Source organism: Temnothorax longispinosus, chromosome 7 (assembly GCF_030848805.1).
Source record: "Temnothorax longispinosus isolate EJ_2023e chromosome 7, Tlon_JGU_v1, whole genome shotgun sequence".
NCBI classification, from domain to species: domain Eukaryota; kingdom Metazoa; phylum Arthropoda; class Insecta; order Hymenoptera; family Formicidae; genus Temnothorax; species Temnothorax longispinosus.
Window position 1 is genome coordinate 22,003,299 of NC_092364.1, and position 20,527 is coordinate 22,023,825.

Genomic DNA, 20,527 nt, shown 5'->3' on the forward strand with positions numbered 1-20,527 from the left:
TTGAAGAGAAATCATTAGGATATATTCTCTCTCTCTTTGTTGCGACAGTACATTCACCTTATTCGCATCCAGTGACAAAAAGGACATCCACAAAAAACGAACATGCACGTTTTACTGTTTATTTCTCTTTGACATATAAAAACACATGTATAAGATATAAAATAGGAATTCTCCGCGAACACCGTAGGCGTCATAAATTGCGGCGGTAAGTGTGGGAAGACGGTAAGTACATCCGATACTTAATCTTCGTGCGTACAATGCGTCGCGTATGACATTCAGCAAAATGTCCATTTCCCTTCCGAGCCCGCAATTAATTACTCGATAGTGCAACAATTTCATTCGCGAGCAAAACTTTCGTTTCCGTTCGTTTCTGCCGCGCGGTGAACACAACGAGGTGAATATTTCTGGTTGCACTGGTCTTCTTCGAGTATCCCATTTCGACGCTTCGCACCACGGCACCCGTTACGGCGAGGCCGGACCCCTCGCTGATTTTATTTGCATGCTCAGGCTAAGCATATTAGGGTCTTTCCTTCGTTCATTTTGTCTTGGACCTTGTCGCTGGCCGTCGACTTCTCCGCCTGTCCGCTAAAGGCGGCGCAGACGAAGGTGAGAGCGACGCCGATAGCCGCGCTATAAAACGCCCAACCTGGAAGAAACGATCCTCTTTTACATCCTCCAGCCGTTCCTAACTTGATTCGATCAAGAATCCAATTTAATTTTATTATTTTGTGTAACAAACAAGGAGCCTATCGATCGATCTATTCTTGGAACGGAAATCTTCATCGTATTTATTTAACGAATAAAAGTAACTGTCTGTCTCTTGAGAAGAAGAATTTAAAAGACTGATTTTATAAAAAATTATTTTTTTCTAACTTTCGATGTTGAACATTGAATTTACCGAGACTGCAGTTAGCAAGATAGAAGGCGTCGGCTTCAGGACCGCAGATTCTCTGCACTCTCTCGGCACCCCAACCAGCAGGATAGAGGATCATCCCGAAAAGATACAGTATTCCTGTGGAAATAAATGCGCAAAACTAGAACGACGTGCAAAATTGTAAAGCATATCTCGTACAGATGCGTTTCCCGATTATTTGATTTGTTAGAACCGTGACAATGGGACCGCTTTTTAAGTACATGCTCGTTGATTATTCCGGGCACAACCTTTCGCTACAATGGCGGTTGCGTCATTCGCACTCTCGAGATACCATTGTCAGCCTGAAAGCATGTTACGCACGCGGAATACTCAGCTGCAACGAAGCGATCATTGCTTTCTAAGATCTGCGTCATTCTCACTAATGTCAGAATGTCACTGATGATAAAAGGCCAGCGAGTTTTTGTATATATCGGAGCAATTGTTGTAATTTCTAAGGAAGAAGTATTGGAAACTCAAATCCTAGTATACATATAAGAGAGAGAGAGAGAGAGAGAGAGAGAGAAATATAAATCTCTTTTTGGAACGTATAAAAATATCGGCCATCATTTCAAGGATTATTTCGTCCGCGAGCTAAGAAGCTTAGTCGCCAGTCGGGGTTTCGTCGTTTCGTCATCTCATCATCTCGATCCTCGCCTCCGTCGAAGAGCAACATTACATACCGGCAACGGCTTGCGCCACTCCCGCCAGATTGAAGATGCTCTTGCGGCCGATGCTCTGCACGCAGCATCCGAGCAGGGCGGCTATCACGGTCACCGACATTGCCGCCAGACCCGCGGACAGGAAGAACAGGGACGCCTTCCAGCATCCCGGGAAGACGTTGGAGTCCGTCGCGAAGCCGTCGATGTTGAAATTCGCGCAGTGCGTCTTGCCGAATAATCTCGTGCAACGATTGAAGATCCCGACGGTTGGCGTGTATAGTTCCGTGCCATTCTCTAAAATTTTAGAGTCAACGAGTGACAATATATCAATGGTCCGATGCACGTTGCCTCGACAAATAAACAACGGGAACTGTTTCGATATCGCGGATCTGATCTAGATTTAAGTGAGATACTTTATCTGACGATCATTTTCTTATTTAATTGTTATGTAAATACGTAACTCGTCTGAGTTGATCAGTTGAGAAGGAGATACTTACTTGTGTCCTTAATTGTCAGTGGTCCTACAAGCCATCTGGGGGTGATAAGGCCTGCTAAAACTGCCATTAACGCTGCCAAAGACAAGAGCGTCCATAGCAGGCTGCGTCCAGTGACTATCACATAGCACATGCTGCCGATTGATTGATTTTCTATGCCATTCTTAAAACACTCGATCGTGTCTGAAAAATAACATATTGATCATGAATTTTAGCACCTACGCTGAATGTAAATATTGAGATTATATCGGCATAATTATAATGAATAAGGATTAAGACTTTTTCAAATTCCCGCATAAGTAAGATTTGATGTTGGTAATTAATACGATCGCGTTCTTGTTGCCTCTATCGAAATTCGATTTTAATGAGCGGCCGCAATCGAATGAATGCCAGAGTAATTGCCTTTCACATTAGTATTTCGAGGAAAACGCCGCGCCGCTCGTCGTTGCTATTCGAGGTTCTCCTTCGTCGAGCGCGAGCATTAAAAGCGTGGCTGCGATACGGACCGAAACACGTAGGATACACAGATCTCGGGTTACGGCACAGCGGCCAACAGTTCCGTCTTTTTATTCTGATTTCACGGAAATCGTGAAAGGGCACGGGGGCTCCTCGCCGGCTACAGAAATCACTCGATCCTCGGATCTAGCTCACGACAACGTGGAATCACCGACAAACGGACGTTGTAAAACGTTTTGTTCGTGATCGATTCTGGGAGACCAGACCTTTGCGGTCATCCCGGGAAATAGCGGTCTCCTTACAAGCCTCGCTAGTAATTTTCTTGTCGATTAGAATAACATAGATTAAAATACAACTTTAAATAGAAGTTCCTGAATAATTTTATCGTATAATGTTTGAAGACATTAAACGTTTCTAATTTATCTGCGCGCACGCGATAATGAGAATTTCCTTTTAAAAAGAATATCCTTGTAAAAAGAGTGATCTATGAAAGGGTTAATTCGAGGCGATAGCCTCGAATAATAGCTCCGGCCTTCTCTTCCCGGCGTATTCGTGGGCGGCGCCTTTTCGCCTTTTACGCCACACGTCCTGCTCGAGACCACTCTCTCGCCTCTCGAGATTCTCTTGTGCTCTTCAAACCCGCAAACTTTAATCGCTCTGGCCCTCTCACCACCAATCGAAAGGTCGACTTTGATCTCCACCGGCGACGGGTCGACAAGGCTAAACGCGACCTATATTAAATATGAAAAGAAAGCACCTTCGAAACTTGAATTTTTTATGTAATCTTGCGGATTTGCGAGTTTAAAAATCCGGTCTCCGATACTACTGTATTGAAATCTGTTTTCCAAAGGTATACAAATCAGTTATAGAGAAAAAACGTAATAGTATCATCGTATAAAGCCGAAGAAATTTGTCGGCACTCGCGCGGTACTGTTGTCGCTTTTATTTCCGTCACTCCTCGCCTGCAACTCGCAACCACTTCACGAAGTATGTTTACTTAGGATCACCCCCTAATCGCTGTTTATATTTGCGCTGTCTCAAACCTCGGAACATAAATGAATCTCTCTCCCTGAGATGACGTTGATGTATCGCGAGAGTATCTTAAGAAAACGTTCCTTTAAGCCACAGATTAATCAATCTCTTTTGCATTTTAACGACCACGAAAATCGCAAACTTAATTTACTAAGTGTCGAATCATTATTTTCAGAGAGATTATGAGAAAAATACCGACAAATTCTCATCTTCCTGATATTGTTCGCCAATTAACGATAACTAATCGGCTGTCATCGCTGAACGGGTTATCTTTTCCACTTAAACGATTTTCCGTCACGTTTAGCTCTTTGTTTCGGCGTCCCACGGTGGTCCGCCTTCGCACGTGATTGGGAATTAATGAGCCATGCTTCAATTGACAATCTATGGGATTCGGAACGGACGGGGAGAGACGAGAGCGCGGCATTGGATTGGACGCGTGGGCCGGCTGCTGTCTGCGAGTCTGCACGACAGGCAACTGCGGGCGTTTTTCCTTTTCTCCTTTATTTTAATTATACCGGCTTCATTGTTACGTGTAGCGCTGCCACGCCTTCTCATAATGCGATACGGGCCCCGCGCGGGCCCCTTTCGCCGAGACCACGCGCGCGAGCCACCAAGTCGCGTGAATTAATCCTCAAACTCGTACTGAGATCGGAATTCGCTCAAAATTTGCGCGAAATTCTTCCCATCTCGATGTCACTTTAATTATCATCGTTTATTCGTACGCGGATTTCGGAGTGCAATCGCTGTCGCGTTTAAAACGGTTTTCACGTAATTGACGAATGCGTTTTTGTGAAGAAAGGATAGGTTTATCATCACGACGGGATCGACCGCGCATACACCAGAGATCTGGGCTTACGAGCAGATTATTAGCATTCTCCGTTGACTTACGACTTTTTGGCCGTGAGTTACCGGACAGAGGACCTATTGGCGGATGACTAATGGTCGGAGCGTCTGTGCAACGGCTGGAAAAGAAGAGGGACGATATTGCATTCCGCGAAGATGCGTGAGCCGAATGAGAGATTCAGATGCCACCCACAGACGGACCCACAATAGGATCCAAAATATATACGAAATATATAATCTTTTGCGAAGGGGTAAAGACGTAAAACATCCAGGACAGGAATCTTTATCGCTTGATTGCATAGAGATGTTAAGAAGGTTACGGAAAAGAAGACAGCGCCCTAGCCAACTTGCGGAGAAGGCAGAGAAGGCCTTATTTGTCTGGAGAAGGAAGATTTTTCGAAGGACCCGTGTCAATGGCAGGATTAACGCGACGCGGATTATCTTAATTGTTCCGAGGGCTCCTCTGCCAGCGGCGGTTTGAAAACAAGGCACCTACACAATCTCTCCTCCTTACATAATCTCGCGAGTTCGCCATATGCGAGGCAGCTGTTGGACAGGTGTTCCCTTGCATCTCGCATCTCTTGTCTTCGTCCTCCCCCTTCGCCTTCCACCAAATCAAGTCTACGGGGAGAGAAAGAAAAACAGAGAAAGAGAGAGGAGGAAACGCACCTTTTTCTCTTTTCTTCCATGGCTTCACCACGCCAACGTCTCGCTTACCATCGATTTTACCCGTGGTGATTTATCGCGATTCCGAAGGTGATCGTTTGGAAAACGATCGACCGGTCCTAGGCCGACCCGTGCCTAGCGTACGACCAATCTCCCCCCATCAGGGTAATCTATGTGACGCGTAATTAGTCTTCTAATCGCGCTGTGAGTCATTCGACATGGATCATGTAACCAGGACAAGTGGGACTCAAACATGCCAGTTGATTATTGTCGGACACTTAAAGGAATATTCCTAAAACGAAGTCTAGCAGAGAATTAAATACATAGTTTTATTTTAGGTAATAGAAATTAAAACAAGCGCGAGGACGTAGGATTTTATAAAATTGTAACATATAGCTTTATATTGTATACAAAACACATATACTGAACTATAAAACTTTAAGATATGCATGATATTTGTCTTGGCGTAAAAAAAGCACACTCATATGCCTGCAACAAATCGACGTGGTTTTTGTCGTTCACTATACCACCGGCGATTATTAGCGCTCGATCAGCCGGAAGTGCATGATGGAAGCGCGAGAAATTGTTTCCGAGTACGAGCTCGGTGAGAATTCACGCGTGATAAGCGTGCTTGGCGATGCAGGCCGCCGCGATTCTAACGACGGGATAATTAAGAAACGACGACAACGATCCTGAGGCCTAACGGTGATCTCGCCGACCGGCATCGCAGGCTCGGCGATTAAGATAACCGTCGGCTTTAGATTCAGCATGCAAGGATCCATCGAAGAGAATCCTCGTATGATCGCGACGATTCCGATTTTAGTTTCTCGTTATTTCCAGATATATCGACATATAATTTTACGTATAATAGGCACATATAAAAGAATTATTATCGGTATTATTATTTGTAGAATAGCGCGCCTGTGCGTATACTATCGCGCGAAATAAAAACTGAATAGGCTGCGAAGTAGCGGAGTAGGATTTCTCGATAGGCCCGGGACATCTTGCGTACACGTAACATTATTCGAATTTACAGTCGCGTATATGGAATGTGTATATGGTGTTTAGATTGGACACGCGCTGAAAACGATCCGTCAAGTTTATCGGCGGCACTTGGCGCTCTCGGGCGTGCACGCATACAAGCGCCGTTAACGAGCTTATCTCGTGCCTCAGGAAGTTGCACACTTGCCGGTTGCCGCTTGCCGTCCACGTCTGTGCGTGCATATTTCTGCGCGCGCGGCATTAATCGCCGAAGGCGATCGCAAGGCCAGCACGATTAGGTCTGCCCGTTTTAGCCGCGCGCTTTCGCCTGCGCTCGTCGCGTTTCGCGTTTAAAGCGAAGATGAGAGACGGATTCGGGCCCTCCGGAGAGAGAAAGAGAGAAAGGAGAGATCGAACGCAAGGAGCATGTTGCGGCTGAAATGGACGGACCCACGGGCGATTCCACGAACGCTGTTAATCATCGCGGTTGCTCGAAATCGAGATTATTTCCGCGCTCTGGCGAGAGTGCGAGACTCACCACTCACGCGATCTCGTTGTTTCACGACGCACTTAGAGTCATAACTCTGGCTTTCTCCTGGAAGTAAAATAAAACCACGAAGGATCCAGAAAAATCTTTAAAGAATTCAGCACAAAAGAACGAAAGATATAAAAGATTGCATTTACCAGCGATGGCTGTACGAACTGGAGAAGAAATTTATCATTGATTCTGATCGTATAAAATAATATAAATAACACAATCATAATCGGTTCTCATAAAAAAATAATGAATTTTTTAGGTTTATCTTACTTAAAATAAATAAATTGCGAAAAAAGGGGGAAGACTGGTCCCTCGCAGAAAATTATTCCTTGGCTACTCCTCCTGTTAAATTCCCGCGTTTATGACAGGATGCAAAACTCCTCGGTTCTAAGGTGAATTTGTTTATCATTTTCGGCGAGCATCGCTGCCAGTTAACATTAACATTCTTTAACGTTGCCGGGAGCACGGACGCACGCACGCACGCACGCACGCAGGCGGCTTCATTTATGCGCGCACACGCACGAACGCCCAGCCAATTTATATTTATGATGTATCGGGCCTCGATGACACAGCGACTGGCTATGCTGGTCTCGAACCAGCACGGAGAAAAGGCTAGGAAGAAAGGACAAGATAGGAGCAATAGACAGAAGAGCGACCGACGAGAACGAGAGATCGAAGAAGGAAACAGAAAGAGAGAGAGAGGAAGAGAAGGAGAGGCTGCGAGAGAGACGAGGGGAAACACCCACACGGAATGTAAAACGTTCCGACTGCTCTTGTCCCTCTGTAGGTTACTACCACTTCCGTTCGACTTGATTGCGAAAGAGCGAAAAATTCACGACGGACGATATTATACGCTCGATATGCTAAGTTAAAAGGGTACAATTGCACGAAACCATACCTTCCATAAATTAAAATTAGAATTCTCAGAAATTTTTTCAGAAATGAGAAACTCCAACTGGAAAAAAACGCCAATATAAAATCATTATCTTAAAGTTGATCCTCCTCGTACTCGTCTCGGTTTCCCCATCTTCTCGTTCGGACGAGACACGCACATTCTTGAAACTTGAACTTTTTCCTCTCTTTGTTCCTATCGGGAACGCATAAACTGTCCACGCTCGTAAAATCGTAGCTGATTCGATTGGCGGTCATTACTCTTCCCCGCAGCTCATTCTTCTGCTCGCTCGCAGGCTGCCTGCCTGCTGCCACGTGTTCGGCCAGAACTCGCGCATTTGCGTGAAACGCGCGGCGCATTTTAATTACCGTTCGCGGACGTCGACTTTTAAATAATGCGCGTCCATGCGTGACGCTACTTCTTGAGGTTTGAGGAAGGGTTCTCGAGAGGGAGAAGAGCGGATTTCCCGATAAAGTGGGCGTGACACCCGTGAGAATCCACTTCACGAATTTGATTCGAGCGATCGCAATATGGAGAAATTGAAAATACATTTCTTATTTTACGCGGAATCTCTCGCCATGTAAGAGATTCTATATTCTATATAGATATTACGGATTCCGGATACTCAGTCGGTGCTTTCAACGGTCATTCGTCGTATCTTTCGACGAGATTGAGCAGAATGCAATTTTTTGAAAACTTTTATATTGTATCATTCTCAAGTTTCTTTTTCTTTTCTATTCTATCAAGTGCTCTCGTATCTTTTCGATTGACTTTTTCAAATTGTTCGATTCGTGTCTCGTGAATACAGAGTGCTCTGACCCACTTGAGGGCCGAAAAGAAAAGACCCGGGTCCCCCCATAGCAAGCGGGGAACACCCTTTTGTTCAACGAGTCGCTCACCAGACGCGAGTCGCTCGCATTCCTTTCACGAAGAAAAAGAAGCACACGCGGTTCCTTTCCGCGTTGAAAAAAAAAGGGATAAGATGAATTTACAAGCGAGTGGTAACAAGCGATCGACCGGCTGCGCCGAGTTGCATCGGCAACATCTGGAAATACGATTTCATCTCGGAAGATCTCCCGGCGTTTTTGCGCTCCATTCGCATTCGATGCGAAAACTACTCGGTGGCTGGAATCGCGGAAATTTCTAAGCTTGGAAAAGCTTAAAATATATTAATTTAAGAAATCTCTGTCTCTCTTCTCGTGTCATTTTAAATAATAAATAAAATAAAATATATTATCAAAACTATGACGATAATTTTTAAGTCACGATTATCCTCGAATGATTGCGCACGTTTTTCCGTCAGCTGTACAAAATCGATGTGAGATATTCCCGCGTGAACGGAGTGCAACGAGGGAATATCTTATAGCCCACAGGCTATCCCGTTTCAGTGAGCAACGAGGAAATCGAATCCCGTGATCCGGGCGACGAATTAAATTTCACTTATACATGTTAGTTCTCATCGCTCGTCGAATATTTCTCCAAAACAAACACGCAGACGCGACTCGACAAGTGCGTTCAGGAGAATAATGGAACTATGAAGAACTCTCGCCGGTTGGTCCATGAAACGCAACTCCCAACGACAAAGCGGTTTAATTGACGAGCGCGTCGCAATTTGAGCCAATTTAGCGGCGCCCGAAATTAATTAATATTAACGACCGCTCGCGAACGGCGGAGGAGCGAAGCGGACCGGGATCGCGGGAGGAAATTCGAAACCACCCTGGGATGCATAATTCATAATACCGGGTGATTACCGGCGCGCCCTGACATCGTGATGTAAACACTCGTAAATCGATGCGGAACACGAGCGAGCGAACGAACGAACGAACGGTTGGGCGACGGATTCTGCACGAGAATCCTTATTCCTTGTAATGGTAATCCCTTAATCCCTTCCGCCACGGATTGGCGTAGCCGTAAATTTTTATTATTCTGCTCTGTTCTCACCGAGTTGAGGACCTCACGCGGATATGCGGAAATAATTATTATCTCCGCCGAAATTCCTGACGAGGGAATTTCGCGGAGAACACTGCTTGAAAATTAGAAATTACAATACGTCCTATAATTACGTGCTATTATAGAATAATAGTTACAAACAACAACAATTGGATGCAGCTTACTTTTCGTCGCCTCTCTACCGTGTTTGATCCAGCACGGTTTTTTTCCGGGCAAGATCGCGGCGTCTCATCGACAAACGATGTTTCGATGATTTAGCGTATCGAAGTCACTGTTTCGATGGGACACGCGCGATTCTTCGCCGATCGTGCGTTTAATCGTGGGCTCGAAACGCGCACATAATCCACCTCGCGTGCGGCTCGCTGGACGCGCGGGGCACGACTGAAGAACGCGCGGCGTTCGCTGGAGCGGCGCTATAAGGCTATAACGAGACGCGAACTTGTCAGCCGGCGTACATAAGCGAGGACAGAATCCTGACGCGATCAATCTCGTTCCGATGATAGATCATGAACGAAAGAACGGTCTCGTGTCTCGTTGCGATAAGTGAAATTCTCGAAGGACGCGTCGAAGTCAAGACTGCTGCAAAATTTAAACAAATGTATAATCTACATCTATCAAAGACTTTGATAAGGGGGTTTTTAATTAAAACAATATTATTTCGCGCAATAGCTACGCACAATATGACGCGCCCTTTGACACTTGGCGCCCTTTTTTTACCTTTTTTAAAAAGGGGTTTTTATGGTATTGTGAAAACGTGACAACTCATCGTCTGAATTATTTGACAATATGCAATTGCAACTCGGCAGGAACTCGGATAATTATTCGGATGAATGGTCATCGTCGACGTTGTGTTAAAAAAGAAAAATTAAATAAGAGAACATCAAACGCTTTGACTTGCCTCGACAAGTTTGAAAATGTTTCGATCGTATATCCCTCGACAATCTTCCCTCTATTTTCCCATAAAGATTTATGATCGTAATTTTGTCTCGTTGGTCAAGAATCTCGCGCGCAGCATCGACTTAACGCGCGACTGTCCGCTTCCCGTCGAGATGTGTCATCGATCGAGCCCGGGGTTACACGACCGTCGTTTGCGGCGCCGCGCGCGCCGTTAGGACCCCCGACACAAATCATTTTGGTGAACGTCCCCCCGCAGCGCCTGTAATTACAGACTTTAATCCCTCGAAAGCCCGACGGCCAGTCTTTATCGCGCGACTCGATCCTTGCTGTCTTCTATTACGCAACCACGCACCGGCGCGGCGTTCGCTCGATACTTTTCCCGTAGGCTTCTCCCCCTTTCCCCTCTTTTGAGTTACGCGTGGTTTCATAGGGGGTTAGTCACCCCTATATTTCCCGAGCATCAGATTACACGTCGTTCGCAATGAGGGGGGCGCCTACGGCGCCAGGCTCCGGCGAATATGTGATGTGTATGTACAAAAGGGGACTTGCCTCGATCACAAGACGAAATATTGAAAATCAAGGATTTTTATATTCTTAAAAAATCTATAGTTACATAATTCAAAATGTATAAATCTTTGTACGCAGTAAAATCAATTTGATTTTTCGCGATTAAAAATCGAATTTCGTCATAATGCTCCCTAGATATTACATTTAGGATGTATTGTGCATTGAACGCTTTTTTTCATTTGTTTTTCTTTTGTCGCAGAGGAATCAAATAATGTTAAAAGGTTAAACATGACAAGCAGAAGGAGCAAACACGCTGCACCGATGAGAGATCGAGCATCCTGGATAAATGGTTAATATTTTTATTATAAAAATTATAAAGAGTTAGGGGAAGAATCGAGATGTAGGATTATGAAAATAAATGGTACATTATGATTATTTGTTGCATCAATAGATCACTCGGAAGAGACTCCTCAAGAAAATTTTATTACGGAGTTTCTGACGCGCTGCGAGGAATATAACGTAGAACCGTTACCTAGTTTTGTTGTAAATTTTTATAAATACTATCATACCGTAGATCTGTATGTATAATTAATTTTTATTGTATAAACATTTACGTTTTTGTAGGTGAGAGATGACGTGGAGCAATACGCGAAGATTGAGCCAGAAAAGTAAGTATTCCGAATGTTCCTGAATGTTTCGTCATGTTTTGAAATTCACGGTTCATTTAGGGTCAAATCAGAGGAAGATATCCCTATCTTTTACATTTCTTTTGAAAACCCTAAAAAGATGGAAAATGTGCAGAAACTGGAATGTAAAGATAAGCCATGAAAATACACTAATATTTAACAGTCATCAACTTAGATATGACATTCGCGTTTATGTGCTCGTATCATTTTTCACGTTGCACGACAGGAAGTGTCGATTTGTATTCTCGATGCATTGAACACTACGCTGCAGAGATATAACACCGTCACGGTGCTCAAGTGAGACAAAATTTAAAAAGCCGCGTGATTCGGAGCACATTGCGACAACTGATAATTACGTTCTCTCTCAGATTACCCAGTTGTCAGATAAATGCCTACGGTATCCTGCAGATAGCACAAATGCTGACGGAATTCGAATGTCTGGACGATCTGAATCTAGATGACAATGCGAATGTGCAGGAGAATTATTACTTGCTCTGCGCACCGACCAGAAAGTGCATCGCAAATTCAATACAATCCCATTTCTCGCGGCAAACGCCTAATTAGACATAAAAAAAATTGCGTCTTCCAGTTTACGCTATCTGTCGCTGAGGATGTGTAAGCTATCCGACAACGGTATACAAAAGATCGCAAACGAGCTGAGGTATCGGGACCCGCCAAACAACCCAAAATTGATCGCTCTTAACGTGGCGGACAACGACATTACAGACATCGGTGCCGAGTATATCGCCGCGATGCTTCGAACCAATCGGTCATGTAGTTGCCAAACATTTTTCAGAAGTCTAATCTGTAGAGATGTTAATCCCTCCCTGCGCAAAAGGAGTTTTAATGAAAATACATAACGTTTGCTGATGCTATTCGTAGATCTCTGCAGAGCGTGGTGTTAACCGGAAACGAGATACAGGACGACGGCGCTTCATTGATAATCCAGGAACTTTCTATGTATCTTTGACAGTAGTAGCGAGTAAATTAGACAATTTTCTCAATTTAGAGCGCTATTTTTAATTATATGACGCGATAGGTTTACTTTGACTCACGAAGAAATCGTCGGCCTTCGACGTCGCAGATTTATCGAGCTGGAGAGCAAGGTTGATAGATTATCTCGCCATGATATTACTTTGCCTATTAATAAACAAATGATCATTATTATAGCTGGATAGGCGAGTTACCCGAGAAACTCTCGTCACGGAGCGGTCGAAGGAAAGTGAAATATGGCAGCGTCAGAATTTGCTTCAAAATTCTAATAAAAGAAGTACGTTTAGAGCTTTCGAAATTATTTTAAAATTCATTTTATAATAATTCCCAAAATGCAGCGAGCCGAGATAGTTCGTCGAAGATGCGAATCCAATCTAATTCACCGGCGATATCGGACAATTCCATTCAAGTATTTATTTCTAATAACATTTTGATTATTGTTTCTCTGTAATATATTGAAAGGTGTAAGTATTAAATGTATATTCCTAGACCTCGAGAAGGCCCTCGAACAGCGATGTCGATCATCCATTTACAAAAGAAACTATAGCAATAAATGGCTCTGTGGTGACTAGTGGAAATTTAAATTTGCAACATTTGAGTTTAAGTTGTAAGTTTTCATTATGTCATATATATATCAACTAATTTCTGTTGAATATGAATTATCGCTGCAAATTACGTATTTACACCTAGTTAATCGATTGACGAATAAGACTGTGAAGAATTTGGTAGCGTGTCTGCATTATCAAAACTATATGCTATTAAGCGATTGCAGCAGAGGGTTGCTACATGTATTTTTGGAGGTATTCTTTATCGTATGCACTATCAATATATCCAAGGAGGCTTTTATCGTTGCGAGCTTCCTCTTTCTGTGATCAGGGTAACGATATCAAAAAGAACCAAGATTGGACAACATTTCAAGAACTTTTGTGTCGCAGACGACAGAGCAATCAGACGATACGAGACGCGGACTTTAAGGATTCGGTGGAAAGCGAAATCTTGCGGAGCAAAATCAGCGTACGGTTACAATTTCCCTCAGTTGATTATTCTCTCAGATTTCCTGTGTCTTTCACAATTTCGTTTTTAACACATTCTCCTATTTTGAACACTTCTGGATAAAACTTAAAAAAATCACTGCTTTTCTTCTTTATTCAATTGGCTATTCAATTTATTTACGCAAAGACGTATATTTTTATTTATATTAATTCTTTTACGTCTATTTGTCGAGGATTATTATGGGAAAGATTTGTGTTAGACATAAATAAGAATGTAATTTCATTCAGCCTATATATATAGCCTGCTGGCGTTGACCGGAGCTTACAATTAGTAGAAATGAACAAAAAGAATTAAAATTTGCAATTAAGAATTAAAATTTTAGAAATTCTATTCTTTTTCCTTAGGGTCTCCGCATTTAGATTTTCGATTCATGGTTTTCCAATTGGACTCGCTGCCGCGCGGGGTGGCGCGATCGGTAACGATGCCATTTGGATGAGATTTTATTGGATGAAAATCTTATCTTATCTCGCTCTGCCCAGCGCGCGATACCCTCTGCATCCGAGGGTATCCGAGAGTGAGCCCCGCGGCCGCATTGTCACTTTCGGTCGTTGCACTTCGTGGAAATGTTGTTGCACGTCGCCGCCGTTACCGTGCTCGTTAACATCGCCATTATCGAACTGGACTCCCTTTATTCCTCCTCGCCGACGAAGAATTCGGACGTGGACTTCTCAGACGAGGTAACGAGCGAGCCGCATCGACGACGCCTTCATTAACGAAATACGATACGTCGTAAATTGTCGTATGTTTCATATTTCACGTTGAAAATTCTGTCTCGTTAATTCATATTACATTGTTTTACGTAAATTATTTAGAATTCAACCATCCCTCTGTCAAGTTACTAAAATTGCGATCCACTCGCTACTTTCGCGTTTGTTCGACATTCATGTGTAAATAAGAGTGATAATAAAATTAAAATGTGAAGAATAAGATCGTACAGAATTACAGTTGTTCGTATCTCGTGCGGATGACATCTGTACAGCTGAATTTCAAATCTTTTTTTTTTAATCAGATACCAACGTAGCATACATTTTATAAGGGGATGAGGTCCCGATCCCACCCACGCTTTATATTTACTTTATGGTGTATATTACGTTATTACCCCTACAGCACGAAATATATATTTGCAATATATATTTCGTGCTATAGGGGTAGGAATCAAATTGCATTTTACATGACAGAGATAAGTAATTCTAAATAACCGCGCCGATCGACAGTACCGACATCTAACGACGACACATTCTATCGTCCGCAACAGCTGATTATTGCGTGCCCATGTGTGCCTATGCATTATTGTGCGCTCATGCGTTATTGCATCATTGCGTGCTGTCGAGTTCTTCGTTATTTTTTTTTCTCGCGGACTGTCTGACGGGCCGCGACTCGAGAGAATCTCGCGCGTTCTCCGAGTGCGGGTTCGAAGTTCGGAAAGATACAGAAGTACTCCGTGAAAAAACTCTCCCGAAATCATCTTTCGCTGCGTGCAACATTCCACGGTACCGTTTCAGAACGTAAAGTTCAGCCTCGTTATCTCGACGATCTCTGGATCGATCGATTGACGTAATCACTCGGCGCGAATACGGCAATTCTCCGGGTCGCGATGCCGTCAGCCGGAAGTCACGTGTAACCTGGCTACCACCCGCGATTTTCGAAAATGTACGAAAACCTGTTCAAGAGCCCGCTCCACCGCGTGTTCGTGTACGGCACGTTGAAGCGAGGCGAGCCGAATCACGGCTTGATCAAGGACACCGCGAACGGCTACGCCAAGTTCCTGGGTCTCGGCAGGACGACGACCCGGTATCCCTTGATCATCGCCACGAAGTACAACATTCCGTTCCTGTTGAAGAAAGCCGGTGCTGGCCACGTGAGTTGAAAAAAGGAGCTCCTTGAACAATTGAATCTATGTTAATTTTGAATATAGTTAATCTAAAAAATTTTCCACTTTTCAATTTTTTTAATTTATTTACGCTTGCGATTTTAATTCCGACTTAAAAGACCTTTATTCGTCACGCTATGTCAATCGTAATAAAATTTTCTTAAACAACTTGTTTTAAACAGTACGTGCTCGGAGAGATATACGATGTGGATTCCAACATGATGAAAAAATTGGACGAGTTGGAGGAACATCCCAAGTTCTACGAGCGAACGGAAGAAGAGATTTTGTTAGCGCCGGAGGCCGCGCTCAAACCTGGAAAACCTTTCGAGGAGGTAAATTCGATGGATTTACGCATGTGCATGTACCGAGGGTTAACGCCTTATCGAATGCAACAGGCATCTATAATTTTTCTTCTGACGGACCTACTCCTTCCTTTTAGGTCGGCGAGTCGACGAAAGCCTGGATATACTTTCTGCCGAGATACAAATCTTCCCTGCTGGACAGTACCATGTACGCGTCTTACACCAACAACGGAAGTCACGGGCTGAAATATTGCGAGAAGTATGTCCGCGATGCGTCCTACGATCACCGAAAGGAGGTGCAATAAATCATTGCCGGCGGCTTTTGTCTCTTTGCAGCGACAACGACGCGTCGAGCCCCAACGATGTTCTTTGAATATTCGATCGAGGGTGCTATTACTTATGGCGAACGGTCTCTCCTACGTTAATCCTCGTGAATTCAGGAAAAGTGACGACGCAGAAAACAATGAGTGAATTATACAAGGCTGTTTTGTATCGCACGCATAGCGGCGCAATTATTTGAAGTTATATTTTTAAGGAAGCAACTCCACGTCTCTTCCGAACCAATTACAATAAAAATAATTTATATATATATATAATTAGTTTTATATATTTGTGATGCACAACAATCGTTCCTATATTAACATAATTATCTATTCTTCCAAATCTTCAAATCGAAAGAATTAGCCGACAGACATATAAAATGGGATTTTGCAAATAAAGGAGCGAAAGAAACTAGCATAAAAGTATCTCGGTGATTGAGTTTTATTAAATACGTCACGTACGCTCGCATCCCACACTTTCGCGCACTCTCACTTCCTGTCATTCTATCGCTCGCTCTCATGTAACAGTAGCGATAAAATTATTGTATCTCAATTATTCTGTAACAAAGGGCAGGCTAGTCCGCGTTGCCGCGGCGATCAAAATCAATTCGAAACTGTCTCCAAGAGGCACCGGTGTTGCGCGCTTCCGCCGCGTGCTCAAGTTAAACTTCTCCTGGGCGTTATACAAACGCGATGTTCATCCGCGGCCGACGTGCTTCCGACGGACGTGAGTCGCGGTCGCCGGTCGCGGAAAGACGATCGGCCAGATCACTGATCACTCGCGCACGCGGGTAATCGAGCGTTGCGCTTCTCCTCGCTTCGAGAATCGGTTGATCGACGATGTATACGGTACGGCAAATTAAAAAAAAATGCTCGGAGGCAGTACGTGTACGAGTTATCCTAAGAAATTTATTTATAAATAATCACATTTTATCACACGCTATACAAGAATTCTTATTATTATCTACCGTTTCCGTATGGCATTCTCTCTCCTCCTCGTGTTCCGTAAATAACACGCGTCACGGGTCACCCCGCCGAGGAGGATCCGCCAACGAGAGGAACCGTTCCCCAAGAAACGGATTCGATATTTATTCGCCGCGTGTTCTTCATCTTGGGAAAGAAACTCTTGATATCAACAAAAAGAGGAATTATACAATCGTCAACAAAAGCGTACATAGAATTTCCGTTTTATGTTTAACACGTGTGTAAGTATGCGTATGTCTTTCTCCCTCCTATTTTGTGCACAACCCCACCGCGACACGGTAGCTTATGTTTCACGCTTTTAATTAACTATTTTGCCCCTCGTTACTCTCACTCAAAAAGTTGCGTTTGTGTTACTTCGTCGTCGTTCTCTCGAAACTCTTACCGTTTCCGCGCCGTTCCAAAGCCCAGCCCCGCGAAAAATTCGATTAATAATATACATGTACATATATATATATTATACATATATACCTTAATTTATCTAGAAATTTTCGTTCGTTGACGCACGTTGCCATTTTGAGCGAAGCGATACTCTCCCTCCACTCGAAAGTGGAGAGAAAAAGAGAGAGAGTCCAAGAAGCATCCCGCGATCCTTCGAAGATGTTATTCGAGGATAGCTCTCATACAGAGCCGCTCACATTAATCGCGTGAATCTCGATCTCGAAGCTTATCGTGTTCGGACGTGTCAACATGATCAGTCCTATTTACATCGATAATACTCAATGAGAAGGCATCGATCGTGGCAGTACGTATGCACGCTAAATTAAAAGTAGCACCGTATGAAAAAGAAAGTGCGAATACCACGTAAAATACCTTAACGAACGATACTTTTTCTTTAGACTATAATCCGCGTAACGATAACGCATTACTCGCGGTAATAACGTCGCGTTCCGGCCCACCGGTTTTTGAGGATTCGAGCGTCAGAATCCATTCTTCCATCGTCCTGACGCTTTCCTGGAAGCAGCATACTACACCCTATGCTGATTACAAAATGAAATATATAAAAATCGATTTCCAACCACGTTGTCTATACGGTATGAAAATAAGCTTGCGCACATGCACGATATTCATTTCGAGTTAGTTACAAGGTCCATGAGCGCACGTGTGTGTGTGTGCAAATACCTATAGGATCGACGATCCGTCTCACGATCATTTCGGAATCGCCGACGAGAGAACCGGACGTAGCATCCCCGAAATTTTATCAACTCGGGGCGTGTGTACGTGTGCATACACCTAGTCTATAAAATAGATTTTCTCGGCGAGGTTGAGGTTGGGCCACGAAGCGGAGAGGGGCGACGATGTGATTGCGTGTTTTTGATTCCGTCGATCAGAGCTGAAAAAAGGCGTTTTCAGCTCTGATCTTGCAGGGCGTCGTATTTGTTGCCAAGGGAGAGCTTGGCTTGCGAATCTGGCACCGTGTACGATCTACTGCCACCTCGGGTGCGAACTTCCTCAAACGCTCCTTCATCTCGCCGCCTGTAATTAAAACCACCGACATTACACTTGGATATCGGACTACAATATCGCTCAAGGCAACGTACGTGCCTCCTTATCCGCGTGAACGTGAATATCTCGTACCGCACAGCTAAGGGAACATTATTACCAAGACTTTGGTTACGTCTTACCGTCTGGTGCCCCATGGACCGCTGCCATTATTTGGCTGGGGGGGCTTGGAGTTCAGGGTTGGGAAGTATTCCTCGCTATTTATATCGGGCGCGATATTTCTTCCTCGTGGTCGCGGACTAGCGAACGTAGGTTGATTTCGTAAGTGTGGTGCTTTGTAACTACTTCCAGTCGAGGAGGCGGCAGCAGGTGGGGCGGGCGGGGTCGGTTCCACCACCTCGGCGGCGGGCGCTTCCGGCACTACTTCCCGCTTTTTCCATGGTCCTGTGTGCTTTGTGCCGCCCTCAACGATCTCTCCGTCCGAACCGATTTCGAAGGCACCACCCTCTCCGTCTGATTCTACGTCAACGCTGTCGTTCACCGTTAAGTGTCCTATTTTCAAACCACTGTAGTCTTTCTTCTCCTCCTCGAACTCCTTCCACTCGTCTTCGTCCTAAAAACAAAATACCCTCGTGATATATTCATGTCGCTTTTTCTAATTTATCTTCACACGTATCACTGTCACAATCCATCGCAAGTCCTTTGTGACTCTCGCGCAGTCGTGCACGACGGTATATTCGTGGCTCACGATAAAAATGCTTCGCAGCTCGTAACGCATATGCAATTTGCAATGTGAGAATGACAGGTTGGAGTAGCCGCAAGAAAAGGTACTCAGCTAATTGTCACGTCGCATATGCTGCTCTCCGCCGAGAGCTTTCGCGAACAATCACCCCATCCTCTCTCTTCGGGTGGAAAGAGAGAGAGGGGGAGGGGGGAGGGGAGAGGGGAAGGAAGATCCGAAGAACACGTGCACGCGAAACAGCTGCCGCGACGCGCGCGGGCGACCCTGCGGGTCCGGGGATTACGTAAGGCGCCCCAGGACGTCCGAGGAACGTCCCGCGTCGTCGTCGTCGCCGTCGGCCCACTCCACGCGACCGTTCCCCCTTCGCGAAGAATCAAACATGGCAGCGCCGTAGCGCGGACACGAGGTTTCGGAATTCCGCGATGAAAACGCGTTGAAACGCCCGCCGTGCCCGATCCGTCGTCCCCGTTCTCGGCTTACCTCGGTGTGCTGGGACTCCTCGCCCTCGGGATTAGCCGGCTTCTCCTTCGGCTTGGGCTTCTCGGCGGGCCGCTTGCCCGTTTCTTCCAGTTTCTTGGCGACCTCGTCGGTCGTGGTGAATTTCTTGCCCTTGGCCTTCTTCCGGTCTTTCTTGGCGAAAAAATCGTCCAGGTCCGCCATGGCGACGAGACGGAGTCCGGATGGCGCGACGAGGGAGCAACCGGGAGGGAGAGCGGAAAGATCTGCGACGTGCGAGAACGTGCGGACACGGGCGCGCCGAGAATCACGCTTGATCACGGACTGATCTGATCGTGGATCGTGGCATCCGCCGTGCCGTCCACATGGGCTTGTCTCCGCCGGAAGTCGGCAGCGCCGACGCGACACGGCACACGGCGGTACGCGGTACGGCACGCGCGAGTCAAGTGCGCGCCTGAACGCTCGCGGGAGAATGACAATATTGAGAATAATGAGAATGTCGCGCGAGAGCGGGACCTCTCGCTGGCTCAGATGCTCGTCTCGCGACTCCGACGATATTTCGCGCGGACCGCGACGCGCTTCCTCGTCCGATCGACGGAACGCGAGATCACGCGGGTCGCGCGAGACTCCAGCGGAAGATCGCGGACGCACGGCGAACGAGTGATCCCTAACCTGAAAACCACGCGTCGCTCCGCGCACGTGACAGACGACCGGACGCGCTTCTCAACGCGCTCGCGAGGGACACGTTCGCGCCGATCTGCCGACGACCACGACGTAAACTCGTCAACCGTGCACGTTCGGCTCGAATAAGCAGTAAGCACGCCGTGCGAGGCCGAGGCGTGCGAGAGTGTAA

At 45.3% G+C, this 20,527-nt stretch overlaps 4 protein-coding genes across 5 annotated transcripts; 2 read left to right on the forward strand and 2 right to left on the reverse strand.

Annotated features, from left to right (window-relative positions):
• Positions 1-105: 105 nt before the first annotated feature.
• On the reverse strand, positions 106-9,816 carry LOC139815569 (LHFPL tetraspan subfamily member 2 protein-like). The gene is made up of 5 exons (XM_071782572.1): positions 9,589-9,816; positions 2,070-2,249; positions 1,594-1,866; positions 899-1,012; positions 106-646 (listed from the first exon to the last, which is right to left on the reverse strand). Exons 2-5 carry the CDS (start codon positions 2,197-2,199, stop codon positions 504-506), a joined length of 660 nt encoding a protein of 219 aa, XP_071638673.1. The 5' UTR covers positions 2,200-2,249; positions 9,589-9,816; the 3' UTR covers positions 106-503.
• Positions 9,817-10,246: 430 nt separating this feature from the next.
• On the forward strand, positions 10,247-14,035 carry LOC139816263 (uncharacterized). The gene is made up of 9 exons (XM_071783676.1): positions 10,247-11,177; positions 11,280-11,371; positions 11,453-12,620; positions 12,685-12,784; positions 12,846-12,916; positions 12,997-13,114; positions 13,198-13,307; positions 13,384-13,521; positions 13,905-14,035. Exons 5-9 carry the CDS (start codon positions 12,869-12,871, stop codon positions 13,917-13,919), a joined length of 429 nt encoding a protein of 142 aa, XP_071639777.1. The 5' UTR covers positions 10,247-11,177; positions 11,280-11,371; positions 11,453-12,620; positions 12,685-12,784; positions 12,846-12,868; the 3' UTR covers positions 13,920-14,035.
• A 46-nt stretch (positions 14,036-14,081) lies between these two features.
• Positions 14,082-16,478, forward strand: LOC139816258 (putative gamma-glutamylcyclotransferase CG2811). Of its 2 annotated transcripts, XM_071783668.1 has the most exons (5): positions 14,082-14,237; positions 15,230-15,418; positions 15,613-15,762; positions 15,870-15,991; positions 16,069-16,478. In XM_071783668.1, exons 1-5 carry the CDS (start codon positions 14,124-14,126, stop codon positions 16,103-16,105), a joined length of 612 nt encoding a protein of 203 aa, XP_071639769.1. In that variant the 5' UTR covers positions 14,082-14,123; the 3' UTR covers positions 16,106-16,478. The 2 variants fall into 2 exon arrangements, with proteins under 2 accessions (XP_071639769.1, XP_071639768.1); XM_071783667.1 differs by having other exon boundaries at positions 15,870-16,478.
• LOC139816256 (protein CDV3 homolog) lies at positions 16,477-20,519 on the reverse strand. Its single transcript, XM_071783664.1, has 3 exons — positions 19,699-20,519; positions 18,659-19,089; positions 16,477-18,509 (listed from the first exon to the last, which is right to left on the reverse strand). Exons 1-3 carry the CDS (start codon positions 19,876-19,878, stop codon positions 18,383-18,385), a joined length of 738 nt encoding a protein of 245 aa, XP_071639765.1. The 5' UTR covers positions 19,879-20,519; the 3' UTR covers positions 16,477-18,382.
• Between the last annotated feature and the right edge of the window lie 8 nt (positions 20,520-20,527).